The 15,650-nt window shown below is 43.5% G+C and overlaps 1 protein-coding gene across 1 annotated transcript in view; it reads left to right on the forward strand.

The window, feature by feature from the left end:
• Positions 1–15,166, forward strand: part of LOC143281562 (uncharacterized) — an 89,237-nt gene extending 74,071 nt beyond the window's left edge. Inside the window, exon 8 of the mRNA XM_076586793.1 lies at positions 14,840–15,166. Coding sequence (XP_076442908.1) covers positions 14,840–15,022 — 183 coding nt within the window. The 3' untranslated portion in view covers positions 15,023–15,166. The remainder of the gene's footprint in view (positions 1–14,839) is intronic.
• The last annotated feature ends 484 nt before the right edge of the window (positions 15,167–15,650 follow it).

Consider the following 15,650-nt stretch of genomic DNA (forward strand, 5'->3'; position numbering starts at 1 on the left):
TTTGTGACATCATGCTAATGGTGATCCGACGAGCTTTTTTTCTTCTGTTGCGTGGTTTAACCCTTTCACCGCCAGTCAATTTAGAGTACAAAATTCCCTTGTGGTATAAACACAAAAAAGACAGTGGTTAAGAATAGCTGGGGATTCCCTCTGCGATGTATAAAAAATATGGCCTATCCTACCACCGAACATTAAGAGCAGTAGGTTCATGGATAACAGACCAATGAATGGTCACCTTTCAGTGGCATGGGTCCTCTACCACGCCTGTGCATAAATGCGAGCTTGGCGGTGAAAGGGTTAAAAAAAAAAACAAAAAAAAAAACGTTTGACGCTGTCTCTAGACGTCACAGCGTAGATGTGTGAGAAGTATGCTACTGTACAGTAGGGAGTGATTGAAGGATCATCAAATCTGTCCACACTGACTGGTCATTGTTTTCATCACGTCGGGAACTGGAGTAGTTCTGTGTTCTTTACTGCACGCACATTTCCTTGCACACTCACACTCTCGCCAGCTCTTGTTCACAGACTAACTAAATGTGTCACTGAGAACTTGGTCGAAGAGAAGAAAAGAAGAGGTTTTGTTATTTTTAAGAGTTTCAGTTTCAGTTTCACTTTCTCAAGGAGGCGTCACTGCGTTCGGACAAATCCATACACGCTACACCACATCTGTTGAGCAGATGCCTGACCAGCAGCATAACCCAACGCGCTTAGTCAGGCCTTGAGTGCATGCTTACATATTTGTGTACCTATGAAAGGGGATTTCATTTTACGTAATTTCGCCAGAGGACAACACTCTCGTTGCCATGGGTTCTTTTTCAGTGCGCCAAGTGCGTGCTGCACACGGGACCTCGGTTTATCGTCTCATCCGAAAGACTAGACGCTCAGTTTGATTTTCCAGTCAAACTTAGGAGAAAGGGCGAGAGCGGGATTCGAACCCACACCCTCACGGACTCTGTGTATTGGCAGCTGAGCGTCTTAACCATTCTGCCACCTTCCTCCTGTTTTTAAGAATAAAGAATTAAAGGAACAAAATCTACGATTCAACAAAAATAAGAACAGAAAAACAGGCATCGTTGCTCTGCGCATTCCAGTTAAACAAACGAGATTCAAGCCAGGTAATACTCGTTGGGTTTGGTTTTGTTTGTTTTTCATCTTCATCGGATATCCTAAACTTCAGCTTAACTCACTCAGTACGGCCAGTCCTCTCTTCTCTACACAGATCCCTCGGATGTCCAGTGGGTGTCTGAATGACCCAACCTTTAGCTTCCGTCGTCAGAATTGTGGTATTCTTTGTCAACATTCACCTCTTCAGTGTAAGAGCCTTCCGCTGGTAATATTTTGATGGTGGTTATTGGGGTGAAACGCTATTAACGTCGTCTCTTTCGCCGTTCGTACGGAGAGAGTTAAATCGGAGACTTGGGTTTGGGTGTTGTTTGCAACGATTTCGACATCGTATGGGCCTCGTTCTTCTGCTTGTTCTCTTCTCTTTCAGGCTTGCACGACGGCTTCGCAGCTTGGTGGGTGGTGGGACGCCAGGCACTTTGGTCAACGACCTGGGTAGCTCTTAGTCGGTAATTTCTCATTTTCAGCCTAATCGGAGACTCACTTTAAAGCTTCGAACGGAAGCCCGTATATGTTCTTTTTTCTTCTTTTTTTTTCTTTTTTTTTTATTAGGACAGCGCCGTTAATGAAATAATTATAGCTGAGTGATGTGGGTGCTCAGTCACATCGAAATGAAGCTATGCAGGAAGTTGTAGCTTCCGGTGACGTGACGTCATGCAACGTGGAGGGATTGAGTTCAATCCAGTTCTTGATCTCTGCCAACCCACACTGCCCAGTGTGTGTGTGTGTGTGTGTGTGTGTGTGTGTGTGTGTGTGTGTGTGTGTGTGTGTGTGTGTGTGTGTGTGTGTGTGTGTGTGCGAGAGAGAGAGAGAGAATTTCTTTATCCCTTATCGTCGAAGGAATGCTTCCCAGTTGAGTTCGCGCAGCTGACTCTGTGAACTAAAAGATTAGAATCAATATTAAGAAAAAGAAGAATGAGGAGAGGAAACGTGTGTGTGTGTGTGTGTGTGTGTGTGTGTGTGTGTGTGTGTGTGTGTGTGTTGGTGGCGGCGGGTGAATGGGCTATAATCACACAGCCAAAAAAGGAAGGGACAGAACTCCAGCAAAGCAACCTTCACGGAACGAAGACCCAGCCCTGAACAACGTCACCTTCAGGGCTTTTGGGGCACAGCTTGTTAAACTTCACGTTGGGAGAAAGGGGGTGAAAGCAGTGAACGCAGTATTAGGATGGTCAGTTTCAGTTTGAAGGAAGTGTCAAAGAGTGCGGGCTATTCTTCATATTTGTATTTGTATTTCTTTTTATCACAGCAGATTTCTCTGTGTGAAATTCGGGCTGCTCTCCCCAGGGAGAGCGCGTCGCTACACAACAGCGCCGCCCTTTTTTTTCCCCAGCGTGTAGTTTTATTTGTTTTGTTTTGTTTTCTATCGAAGTGGATTTTTCTTCAGAATTTCGCCAGGAACAACCCTTTTGTTGCCGTGGGTTCTTTTACGTGCGCTAAGTGCATGCTGAACACGGGACCTCGGTTTATCGTCTCATCCGAATGACTAGCGCCCAGACCACCACTCAAGGTCTAGTGGTAGGAGGAGAAAATGTCGGCGGCTGAGCCGTGATTCGAACCAGCGCGCTCAGATTCTGTCGCTTCCTAGGCGGACGCGTTACCTCTAGGCCATCACTCCACTTACCATACACTACATCTGTTGTTAAAAAAACAACAACAGAGGAACAGATGTCTAATCTTGGCATAAAACCAACACACTGATCAAGCCATGAAAGCGGTGAAAGTGACTGTGAAGACACAGGAGAGGAATATATGGGCATCCCCAGGCGGGATGACGTGTGTTTCTTTTCTGATTACCGCTATTGTTTTCCCCTTGTTTCCATACCCCTCTCCTTCTTAACTCACTCAGTACGGCCAGTCCTCTCTTCTCCTCTACACAGACCCCTCGGATGTCCAGTGGGTGTCTGAATGACCCAACCTTTAGCTTCCGTCGTCAGAATTGTGGTATTCTTTGTCAACATTCACGTCTTCAGTATAAGAGCGTTCCGCTTGCAATATTTTGATGATGGTAATTGGGGTGAAACGCTGTTAACGTCGTCTCTTTCGCCGTTCGTATGGAGAGAGTTAATACCTCTTTCTCTTCTCCGTATGTTCTGTGTTCACTTCGTCGTCATTGTCTTCTGATAACTTTATCGTCTCCCTTCTTCCTTCCTTCCTTACCTCCCCCGTCCTCTAATCCCATCTTCTCTTCAGTTCCTCATTGTTCCCCTTGTCTGGAGAACACACACACACACACACACACACACACACACACACACACACACACACACACACACACACACACACACACACACACACACACACACGCACACACACACACACACACACACACACACACACACACACACACACACACACACACCTCGATCGATCAGTTCGATCGATCAGTAACAATAAGCACGCGCGTCCTGTGTGCTTCTTGTCCGATAATGAGCGAGACATAACCTCTCTCTCTCTCCCTCTCTCTCTCTCTCTCTCTGTCTCTCTCACTCTCTCTCTCTCTCTCTCTCGCGTTCGATTCCCCGCGTTTGGTGAAAGACAACAGCAGTATGACAGCCCTGTGTTGTGTGCCGGTGGACGAGAGCGCTGTGGAACATCACCCAAGTCCTCATCAACCACAAAGGAGGCTGGCTGGTCAGATCCGACGTTGGAGCCTTCTTCTTCTTCTTCTTGTGTGTGTGTGTGTGTGTGTGTGTGTGTGTGTGTGTGTGTGTGTGTGTGTGTGTGTGTGTGTGTGTGTGTGTACCCTTAATGTCTGTCGATATTGTGTCCCCTCCCCTCCCCCTTGGCATAGAACAAGCGAGTAGTTCACGTGGAAAAGGACACGCTGTGCTAATTAGTACAAGACTTTGCAGGTGATCTTTTTTTTTCTTTTTGTGCAGGTTTATTTTATTTTATTTTATTTTATTTTATTTTTTGCATGTGTTTTTCGTTCCTTTTCCTGTCACTTTCACACACACACACACACACACACACACACACACAACACAGAATAAATATACGCCCGCGCGCGAACACACACACACAGGCACACACACACACACAGCACAGAATAAATATACGCCCGCGCGCGTACACACACACACACACACACACACACACACACACACACACACACACACACACACACACACACACACACACATAACACAGAATAAATATACGCCCGCGCGCGTACACACACACACACACACACACACACACACACACACACACACGCTCGCGCGCCCTCTCTATCACTCTCACCATCCTCGTAGCAAAAATACCGGTTTGGTATTTCCATTGGAAAACACGATTATTTCAGTCAACTATTCGATAACCGAAACAGTTTCACAGACACGGCCTTTTTTCTTCTCCCTTCAGGGCAAACTATGCCGGAACATAATATTACTGTTCACTGATACTATTATCACAACTACTGCTATTATTGTGGTTGTGAGTGTCAGTGTTGTGACAGTTGTGTTTAGTTGTTTGTGTTGTTATTCTTATTGTTGTTAATTTATTGTTGCCTTTTTTTCTTTCTTTCTTCATCTTCTTTTTTTATCTTGTTTTTTTTTTAGGAAGAAATGTACAGAGATGAATGTACTGCCTCAGTTGTGGATTTAACTCACTCAGTACAGGCCAGTCCTCTCTTCTCCTCTACACAGACCCCTCGGATGCCCAGTGGGTGTCTCTATGACCCAGCCTTTAGCTTCCGTCGTCAGAATTGTGGTATTCTTTGTCAACATTCACCTCTTCAGTGTAAGAGCCTTCCGCTTGTAATATTTTGATGGTTGTAATTGGGGTGAAACGCTGTTAACGTCGTCTCTTTCGCCGTTCGTATGGAGAGAGTTAGCGTCGTGTTTTGCAGTAATGATTGTGGAACGCGCGTGTTAGTTCCTGCGTGCGTGCTTGCTTGCTTGCGTAGCCTGTGGGGAGGTGTGAGTACGGGGAGCGAGCAAGCGCGAGCCGCCCTTCTGTTCTGTGACTTTTAGGTGTGGAGTGGCTGCTGATTTACGTATTTCTAACTCCACATGTAGATGCCAAAGAAAGAATCTGGCTGGGTGCGCACATGATTTTTTTTTTTTTTTTTTTTTTTTTTGACTCACTGATGTAAACAAAGTGAGTCTATGTTTTAACCCGGTGTTCGGTTGTCTGTGTGTGTGTGTGTGTGTGTGTGTGTGTGTGTGTGTGTCTGTGTGTCCGTGGTAAACTTTAGCATTGATATTTTCTCTGCAAATACTTTTGTCAGTTGACACCAAATTAGGCATAAAAATAGGAAAAATTAAGTTCTTTCCAGTCATCTTGTTTAAAACAATATTGCACCTGTGGGATGGGCACAAAAAAATTTAAAAATGAAGCTTAATTATATGCAAACTGCATTTACTGTTATATTTATATTTTTTGTATTCTCTAAACTTGGCACTTTGATCTGATATTCTGACACAACAACAAGAGCAGTCATTATTATCATTTTTTTTTGTTCAAACAGGAACTTCTTTTGCTAAGCATGGAAGTTTTACTTATTTTGCAAACGTTTTGGTGCAGATAGTAAAAAAGGGGACTTAATTTGCTTTAAACTGATCTTTCTCATCTTAAACATTACATTTTGAAATTATACTCAATACATAAAAAGCTTGTGTGATTTACTCTCAGTGTACAGGGCTTTTTTCTTTCTTTTTTTTAAGCGCGAAGCTTTATAATAACAAATACAGAACACATTTTAACGATTAGATTTTTTTTTTAAAGTGTATCACAAGTGAGTCTTGAAGGCCCTTGCCTCTCTTGTTTTATGTGTGTTGACTCACAGTCGTGGTAGTTTTGTCACGGTCTGATATTTTAAAAGGAAGGGTAATTTTCATTTTGAGGATGGGATTGCTTGAGTTGACATGTCGACGTGACTGCTTGCATTTTTTTTTTTTTTTTAATTCATGTTCCCAGCAGTTGGAGATCAGCCTGGTGTGTGGGTGGAATGTAAGTGGTGTGTGTGTGCGTGTGTGAGTGTGCGCACCCTTTTCCCACTACAGCCAGTACCTTAGGGGTGGTCAGTCTTCACGGTCATTCACCCCGGAGTGTGAGCGAGGGGAAGATGCTGATCCCCGAAGACACAGAAACATGTATCGGTTCATGTTGACTGGAAGTCAGTCCAGCTTTGTACAACAGTACGCATCGTGAGAGTTTTACAATTACATACCCCCGGGCATGTCACCCGTATATGTGCACTTTCCTTCCCAAAGGTTGCAGTTGGATGTTATTTTAAACGGGTGTGACGCTGACAAGAGGCGCCAGCTTTGACTCGCCACCGACATGGAGGAGTCTGGTGATGAGTTTGCTTTTTTGTTGTTGTTGTTGGTTGTTTTGTTGTTGTCTTTTCTTTTGGTGTGGCGCCCCGAAGACTTTTCACAGAGCAAAGGGAGAAGAAGAATTCTGCCATTCTCAGGTTTGAACGAAAACTCAACATCACTGCCCGGCTGACTTCCCTTTGGGCATTTGTGAATTGACGTCACTTCTCAAGCCCAAGCTTCTTGTTGCTCCATTTCTCCCCCAAGACTTTGTGTATTGATCGCTGTAGTTTGTCGTGTTTATTGGATCAAAACGTTTAAACCAACTTCACGACTGTGATTTGGCCAATGAACGTTGTCTCTCTTCCTCAGCTGGTTGTCATTCACGACTGTGATTTGGCCAATCATTTTCAGACGCAAGGGCCAATCAGATTCAGATTTATGCAGTTTGGGTGTCTCTTTTAAAGTGAAAGTATTTGACTGGATCAGGTGTAAGCTGTGTTTGTTTAGAAATGCCTAAATTATTATCAGTCGGAAAACTTTGATTGTTCGTTTTACTTCACTGTCATGTCAAGAGAGCACCCAGGTTGAACTGTGCATCTGAAAAGATGATGAATATGGACCTGAAATAGTTTTGACATTCCCGACATCATATAGCTTTTAGACAGAAGTATTTTTGATATACAAACTTATTTCTACAAAATTTGTTGTAAAGACTCGCCAGAACGTCTTGCTGAACCAGTTTTCTATAACAAAAGAATTCAAATAGGACAAAAGATTACTAACTCTGGAAAGTTGGTAGACAAAGGGTTTGCTGTCAGCACACTTCTCAAAAGAAAACGGTCACTTTATGCAATATGAAGATTTAAACAAAATTATCGTGTGAATAGTGACTTTCTTAGTTTTTGTGGCTATAGATTTGCAATATTGGAGTATATAAGAAAAACTAATATGGAATTAGATAATAATGAACGCATGACTGCGTCACTTTGTCTCAAAACTTTAAATGTCTGTTGTCAACGAATCCAGAGTGTACCATGACTCCCTCATCGAGAATGCTGAAAATGACTTGAAGAATTGTTTCCTGTATTTAAATAAACTGTCTGATGTTAAAATGAAATGGTTTTTCAAATGAGAACTATCTATAGATGCATAGGGACAAATGTTATTTTCAAGAAAATGGGATTATTAGTGACAGTTGTATCATTTGTCCGTATGCATCTATGGATGATTCTTCCAGTAATTTCCAGCATTAAGTTCACGAACACACACACGTACACACATACATACGTACGTACGTACGTACATACATACATACAGACAGACAGACAGACAGGCAAGAGAGAGAGAGAGGTGGGGGCGAACAATAGACCTTCCATTCAGATTGATTTCGCAGATTCTCCATCATATCCTCCCCCCTCCCAACCCTTCTCCTCCCTTCCGGCCCCCAAGTTCCCCCATGTCTCCACACCCCACCCCCACCCCACCCACCCAACCCGCTACTTCCCCCCCCCTTCGTTCGCCCTGTCCTTTCTTCCACTTCACCCTTCTTTACCTCATCCAGGCCTGAAAGAACAGCGGCTAGACATTGGATGTGGAAACAAACCATCTTTTCATCAGTTTGATGGAATCGGATACCCTCAACTTGACTGAACCCGCTTTCTCAATGGTAGTCTCAGCAAGCAGTAATGTTTTCCAGAACTCTTTTTTTTTTCCCCCATAGATCTGGCAGTGCTATGCCAAGAAATTGGTCTGACGCGCGTTAGGCTTTTTTTCTGTCTGTATGTCTGTGTTTATGACTGTCTGTCCGTATGTCTGTCTGCCTGTCTTTCTGTCTGTCTCTATCATCAGAAATACATGATTATTTTGTTTAGTTCTGGTTTTGCTTTTTAACCGCTTTTGGGGAGTCTTCTTCTTCCTCGTTCTGCACTTCCTTCTTCAATTTCTTCCTCTTCTTTTTTGAATATTTTATTTATTGATTATGTTTATTTCATTTTGACTTTTGTGAAGGCATGGTGAAATGAAGCTTTTAGCTTATCATTTAACCCTCAGTAAAACATAGTTCGAGTTCGAACTCTTTCTTATTCTCTCTCTCTCTCTCTCTCTCTCTCTCTCTCTCTCTCTCTCTCTCTCTCTCTCTCTCTCTCTCTCTCTCTCTCTCTCTCTCTTGTTTTTGTATAAGGCTTTCAAACTTAGAGAAATAGTCACTTCGTGAAATGAATATGATTATGTTTTGTTATCTGCATTTATGCTTGTTTGCTTATGTTGTCTTATTGAGTTGTGTAATGTTCATATTAACCCCTTCACTTGGGGCTGAGGCCTATATGTGAATATAAACCATTTCCGTTTCCGTTTCCGTTTCTCTCTCTCTCTCTCTCTCTCTCCCTCTCTCTCTCTCCCTCTCTCTCTCTCTCTCTCCTCTCTCTCTCCCCTCTCTCTCTCCCTCTCTCCCCCTCTCTCTCTCCCTCTCTCTCTTCTCTCCCCCTCTGTCTCACTCTCTCTCTCTCTGTCTCCCTCTCCCTCTCTCTGGGTCGCTTGCTGTCTATATCCATCTATAATATGTCTTTCTCTGTTCATTTATTTTGTGAGAATTTAAAACAGACTGAGTGGATGGAAAGAATTTGTGGAAGAACTAGAAAACTGTTCATCTTTTTTTTTTCTTTCTTCAACATCCGTCTGTTTATCTGTCCGTCGATCTTTCTATCTATCCACATCTCTCTCTATTATATCAATCTTCAGTATCTGTCTCCTAACCAATCTGTCTGTCCGTCTATTCACACACACACACACACACACACACACACACACACACACACACACACACACACACACACACACATATATATATATATATATATATGTCCATCAAACCAAATTCTCTAGCTCGCCGTTTTTCTCCCCCCCCCTCCCCCCTCCTCCCCCTTCCTCCCCCACTCTTCTCCACCCTCTCCTTCTCACTTCCACTTGTCTCTTTCTCCCTACGTAGCCTAGAAGGAGTGTGTGGAGGAGGGGGGTAGAGGAGGTGCTGGGCAATGTGTGTGTGTGTGTGTGTGTGTGTGTGTGTTGGGGCTCATGTACGTTTATGTGTATTTGACTGTGCTTTCATATCTGTGAAGCTGCATGTTTGGTGCATATTTGTTATGCATGTGTGGGTGTATGTGTGAATGTGTGTCTTCATGTTTTACATTTATTTGCTTATTTATCATCATTGTTGTCTTATTTATTTATTTTTTAAATTATTATTACTATTATTACTGTCATTATTATTATTATTACTACCTTTTTGTTTCATATTATAATTATTGTTTATTTATTTATCTATTTATGTATTTATTTACTTATTTATGTACGCTTATCTATTATTTATTCACCTCTTTTTTTTTTCTTTTTTTTCTCAAGGCCTGACTAAGCGCGTTGGGCTACGCCGCTGGTCAGGCATATGCTTGGCAGATGTGGCGTAGCGTATATGGATTTGTCCGAACGCAGTGACGCCTCCTTGAGCTACTGAAACTGAAACTGAAACTCTTTCTCCCCCTGTTTCTGCCACCCTCTCTCTCTGTCTCTTTGTCTCTCCCGCCCCGCCTCCCTCACTATCTCTCTCTTAACTCACTCAGTACGGCCAGTCCTCTCTTCTCCTCTACACAGACCCCTCGGATGTCCAGTGGGTGTCTGAATGACCCAAACTTTAGCTTCCGTCGTCAGAATCGTGGTATTCTTGGTCAACATTCACGTCTTCAGTATAAGAGCCTTCCGCTTGCAATAGTTTGATGATGGTAATTGGGGTGAAATGCTGTTAACGTCGTCTCTTTCGCCGTTCGTATGGAGAGAGTTAAATCTGGCTTCAGATTCTCTGGGTCTTGACGATCATTGATATCCTCGAAAAGCGACCTAACATCGATGGTGTTCCCTGTGGACTGCCGACACTGGGACTGCGACAGAGGAACCCGGGTGTGGCTGAGTATGGGGGACTCTGAATGAGCGGCGCGGGAGTGATGCCACGTAGACGGTGCACATGATGGAGCAGCAAAAAAAAAAAAAAAAAAAAAGAAGAAAAGAAGAAAGAGAAAAAAAGAAGAAAAACAACAACAGAAATCCCCGTAAAGCATGCAATACAATCTTATCTCTGCAGGAACAGAACTGTGTGACATGGGCTTGAGATGTTCCAAATAGTTTGTACAAAGTTGGTTTGGGGGATAGTTTACGATACAAAAGGTGTGGGAGATGTCAGACTGATATAATATTCATCAGAATCTAAACAAAGACTTGTATACTGCTTCAAACATGATTGGTACTGTGCTTTGGGTATACATGAGCTTATCAATGTATATATGCAACATAGAAAACATCATTGTCGCCTGTTGCGTAGTAATGTCGCTTGTTGTGTATTTCTGTTACATAAATAACATTTCTGTCAGAAGAACTTTGGCTATATTTGGAATTAGAATGTCGTCTTTGAATTATAATTTCTTACAATTTAGCAGCCGCGCAAATGCAAAAGATTCTTCTTGTTCCTTCTGTACCTATGTTTCTGATACAGATTTTTTTTCCTTGAATGTCCAAAATACAGTGAACCCAGGAATGAATTAATTCCTGTTAAATATCACAGGCTTCCATCTGTGTTTGAATTTGCGTTACTGATGGATGCAGAAAACAAAGCAACAGTGATGAATGTTGCTAACTTTATACATAAAGCTCTCTAGAAGGAGGGTTCAAGTTTATGAATCTTTCTGTACAAGCACTGTTCTCCTTTGAAGGACAAAGACCTATACAATTAAACAATCTTCAATTAATCTTCGGTCTCTCCCCTCTCTCTCCCTCTTTCTTCTTCTTCTTCTTCTTCTGCGTTCGTGGGCTTCAACTCCCACGTTCACTCGTATATACGCGAGTGGGCTTTTTACGTGTATGACCGTTTTTACCCCGCCATGTAGGCAGCCATACTCCGCTTTCGGGGGTGTGCATGCTGGGTATGTTCTTGTTTCCATAACCCACCGAACGCTGACATGGATTACAGGATCTTTAACGTGCGTATTTGATCTTCTGCTTGCATATACACACGAAGGGGGTTCAGGCACTAGCAGGTCTGCATATATGTTGACCTGGGAGATCGTAAAAATATCCACCCTTTACCCACCAGGCACCGTCACCGTGATTCGAACCCGGGACCCTCAGATCGAAAGTCCAACGCTTTAACCATCCGGCTATGGCGCCCATCTCTCCCTCTTTCTATCTCCTCCTTCTCTCTCTCCTTTTCTCTCTCACTCCCTCTCTCTCCCCCTCTCTCTGTCTTTTTCCTGTGTGCCGTTGGACCGATCGTTTTGTCCTTAGAACGTCCCAGGCCTCTGACATAATACCGGCCATAAAATCCAGCAGCTTGCAGTTAATCACAAGGTGGTTCAAGCGAGGACGTCGAAGGGGGTTACCGAGGAAACTGGGTGATATCGGGCCCTTGTTCATGAAAAGAAAGGAAGAAAGAAAAGGAGAAAAAAAACGGGAGGGGGGTGAAGGAAGAAAGGAAAGAATTAACAGAAGGAAGGATGGACGACTGACAAAAAAAAAATAAAGGAAGGCAGAGAGCGAGGGAAGCGGGTGGGAAGGAGGAAGGAAGGAGGAGGAGAAAGGAATGAAAGGAGATTCCAGATTCCAGATTCTTCTTCTTCTTCTTCTTCTGCGTTCACTCGTATGCACACGAGTGGGCTTTTACGTGTATGACCGTTTTTACCCCGCCATGTAGGCAGCCATACTCCGTTTTCGGGGGTGTGCATGCTGGGTATGTTCTTGTTTCCATAACCCACTGAACGCTGACATGGATTACAGGATCTTTAACGTGCGTATTTGATCTTCTGCTTGCATATACACACGAAGGGGGTTCAGGCACTAGCAGGTCTGCACATTTATGTTGACCTGAGAGATCGTAAAAATCTCCACCCTTTACCCACCAGGCGCCGTCACCGTGATTCGAATTCAAGATTCAAGATTCAAAAACTTTATTACTCAAGGATAAAGATTTTAGGCATCGCCCAGTCTTCCAATCTGTCCTTGTGACAACAATAACAATAACAACATTAACGATAACGACACAAAAATAATAATTTTGTTAACACTGCTACATCTACTGCTACTACAACGAAGAATGATCACCATCATCATCATTAACATCGTAAAAATTAATAAAACGAACGCATTCATACATTCATATCCATACACATGCACACACTCTCTCCACCCAACACACACACACACACACACACACACACACACACACACACACACACACACACACACTTATGCACATACAGAGACATGACCGAAGTGAGAAACATATAGCGGACATAAAGAAAACAGAGAAGCACAACTTTACCATTGTAAATATACAAAAGTGATTAATTTGCTGATGCAGATGTTACAGGTAATAACATCCAATTTACAGGCGAACAAGTAAAAACATTAAAGCACAAATGTAGAAATAAAATAGATTCCGCACCTGTCTCTCTGTCTCTTGACACAAAGGAGGGAAAAAGGGAGAGAAAAAAAAAAGAAGGAAAGAATGAATGAGATGAAAAAGGAACGAGGGATGAGTGAATGGATGAATCAATAAAAACAAAGCAATGAAGATAAGGGGGAAAGCGGGAAAGAATAAGGGAAGAAGGAAGGAAAGAAAAGAGGAAGGAAGGAAAGAAAGAAGGATAGACAACTGAAAAAAGACGAATACCCTCGGCGTTTAGTCCGCACGCTTTGGGTCCCGCGTGAAGCTGAAAGTGACGCCGTTAGTGGAGCAAGGTTTGTGGGCTACAACCCCACGTTCACACGTATGTACGAGTAGGCTTTTTATTCGTATAGACGTTTTTAACCTCACCATGTAGGCAGCCATTCTCCGTTTTCGGGGATGTGCGTGTTGGATATGTTATTGTTTCCATAACTCCCCCCGAACGCTGACATGGATTACACGGTCTTTAAATTGCGAATTTGATCTTCTGCGTGCCGTATACACACGAAGGGGGTTTAGGCATTGGCAGGTCTGCACACATGTGCCCAACCCTTTCGCTGCCGGGAAAATAAGATTTAAGTGAAATCTATTTGCCAGGGGTTTTTTTTTTATTTTAAAAAAACGGGTATAAATTTTCCAAAAATTCTGTGCTCTTTGTTATTGGAGAAAGACCCATAAAAGTATATATTTTCTGAAAGGTAGATGAATAAAGAATACAAAACACATGTTGTTTTCCCATTTTATATGTTTTTAGTGACATGCTGTTGTTTTGAAATCAGTGTTTAGTTTTTTGTCACATTTTCAACTTGTTCATTGCAAACAGTAGTCAGGTAATTTGCACAAAAATATCATATTTTCTGGACAAATGGATATCTGCAAACACAAAATCATACTAGAACAACCACAATATATATATATATATATATATATATATATATATATATATATATTTAAAGAGATAGATCCACAATACTGGGACAGTGACCCAACCAAAACATTCAAATAAAGGACTGCTTCATGACGTAGATGAGGTTTCTAGCTATGAATAGAATCTAGAGAGACTCCACAGGCTAAAGCTACCACTATTTTTGTCAACGAAGTGAATGCAAACCAGGGGAAAGTCAGAATATTTCGATGACGAGTTATCTCGTCATTGTGGCAGCGAAGCATACATGCTTGCCATGACGAGTTATCTCGTCATATAGGCAGCCTAGGGGTAACTCACCGGGCGCGCCGAAACCGGGAATCGAACTCAGGAAACTCGGGCGAAAATCCAGCGCGCATATTGTTCGGATTCTGCACCTGTCTCTCTGTCTCTTGGCACATAGAAGCCTGTCGAGGCACGTAAGACAGCGCCACTGTTTTCTTTGTTTTTGTTTTTTTAATAATCAGCTGTGACTGATGGAGCATATGCTACATAACGAGAGTCGGCATGATGTGTGCATGATTGATATTGCTGTAGACAGTGGTGCGTGTCATGGTTAGTGTGAGTGTGAAACATTTAATGGATGGACAGACAGAGTGCTTGGACTGCCACGAGACGGGGGTGTTGGGTGCAGCTCTAGAAAAAAGAATTCAAGGGAAATAACACTTTTTTCTGGCCCGTCTAGGCGCGCGCGCGTGTTTGGTGTGTGTGTGTGTGTGTGTGTGTGTGTGTGTGAACGTGCGGGCGTGTGTGTGTGTGTGTGTGTGTGTGCAATTTAATTTGATTTAATGTCTATCCACATTAAGTGACATAAGACGTGTGTGTGTGTGTGTGTGTGTGTGTGTGTGTGTGTGTGTGTGTGTGTGTGTGTGTGTCACTGAGCTTCAGAGAAATGATTTCGAATTAAATATGTTTGTTACTTCTTCTGCTTCTTCTTCTATCTTCTTCACTGATTAACTGTGTAAAGAGTTACCGGGGACCGCTGCCCAGAACTGTTCCTCTCTCGGTGTGTTTCTCTAACAGCAACAGCTGTGCTGGGTGTTGCAGGTGGAACGGCTGTTGCGGGTGTCGTGTGGCGGGCTGATCGGGCTGTCCGTGTTGGCCGTCATGGTGGCCGGCGTGGGCGTCGTCATCTTCTTCCACCCCAAGAAGGTCAACCGGGTCACACCGGCCGTGGAGTCGGACATCTCCACCTCCAACCTGCACTCCCGCCACCTGCACCCCACCTGACCCAGGCCCTGCCTCCTCCTGCCCTCACCTCCTCATCCTCCTCATCCGTCGCCTGGTCCAGGGCGTCGTCACATCTCCGCGCGTGTCTGCATGGCAGTGCTGCAGTGCCGCTTCCCAGTGTGGCCTCCCAAACAGCCAGGAAGGAAGTGAACTGGTGTTCTCTGACCGTTCAGGATTCGTTCAGATGGTTCAGCTGGTTCGGTGGGCTTCCCCACTTTCTGACTCAAAGGTATCCACGTGAAGTGGAAAGGGAGTTCGGGGGAGGGGTTCTTAGCTGAACGATAAGGCCAAAACCCAGGTTTGGACCATAGCACGCGTGTCTGAATGAGTGGTGCAATCATCTCGCGTGTCAGAGGGAAAGGGGGTGGTGGACCTCAGCTGAACGACTATGCCAAAACCACAGTTTTGGACTATTACAATAACACATGTCAGGGGGAACATTGGTGACAAAGCAACATCTGGGACCGTGTGTTAAGTTGAAGATCATCATTTTGCTACGGTTATCTTTCCCTGGAGTCGGAGCTATACAGGTAGTATGGTCGAACAGATCTTCAAGCGTGTACGGCGAAAAATAACTGTTACTTTTTCTGTCCACAAAAAAATCAGAATTGTACAGGTAGATAACTTT

This window comes from Babylonia areolata, chromosome 4 (genome assembly GCF_041734735.1).
Source record: "Babylonia areolata isolate BAREFJ2019XMU chromosome 4, ASM4173473v1, whole genome shotgun sequence".
Classification (NCBI taxonomy): Eukaryota; Metazoa; Mollusca; class Gastropoda; order Neogastropoda; family Buccinidae; genus Babylonia; species Babylonia areolata.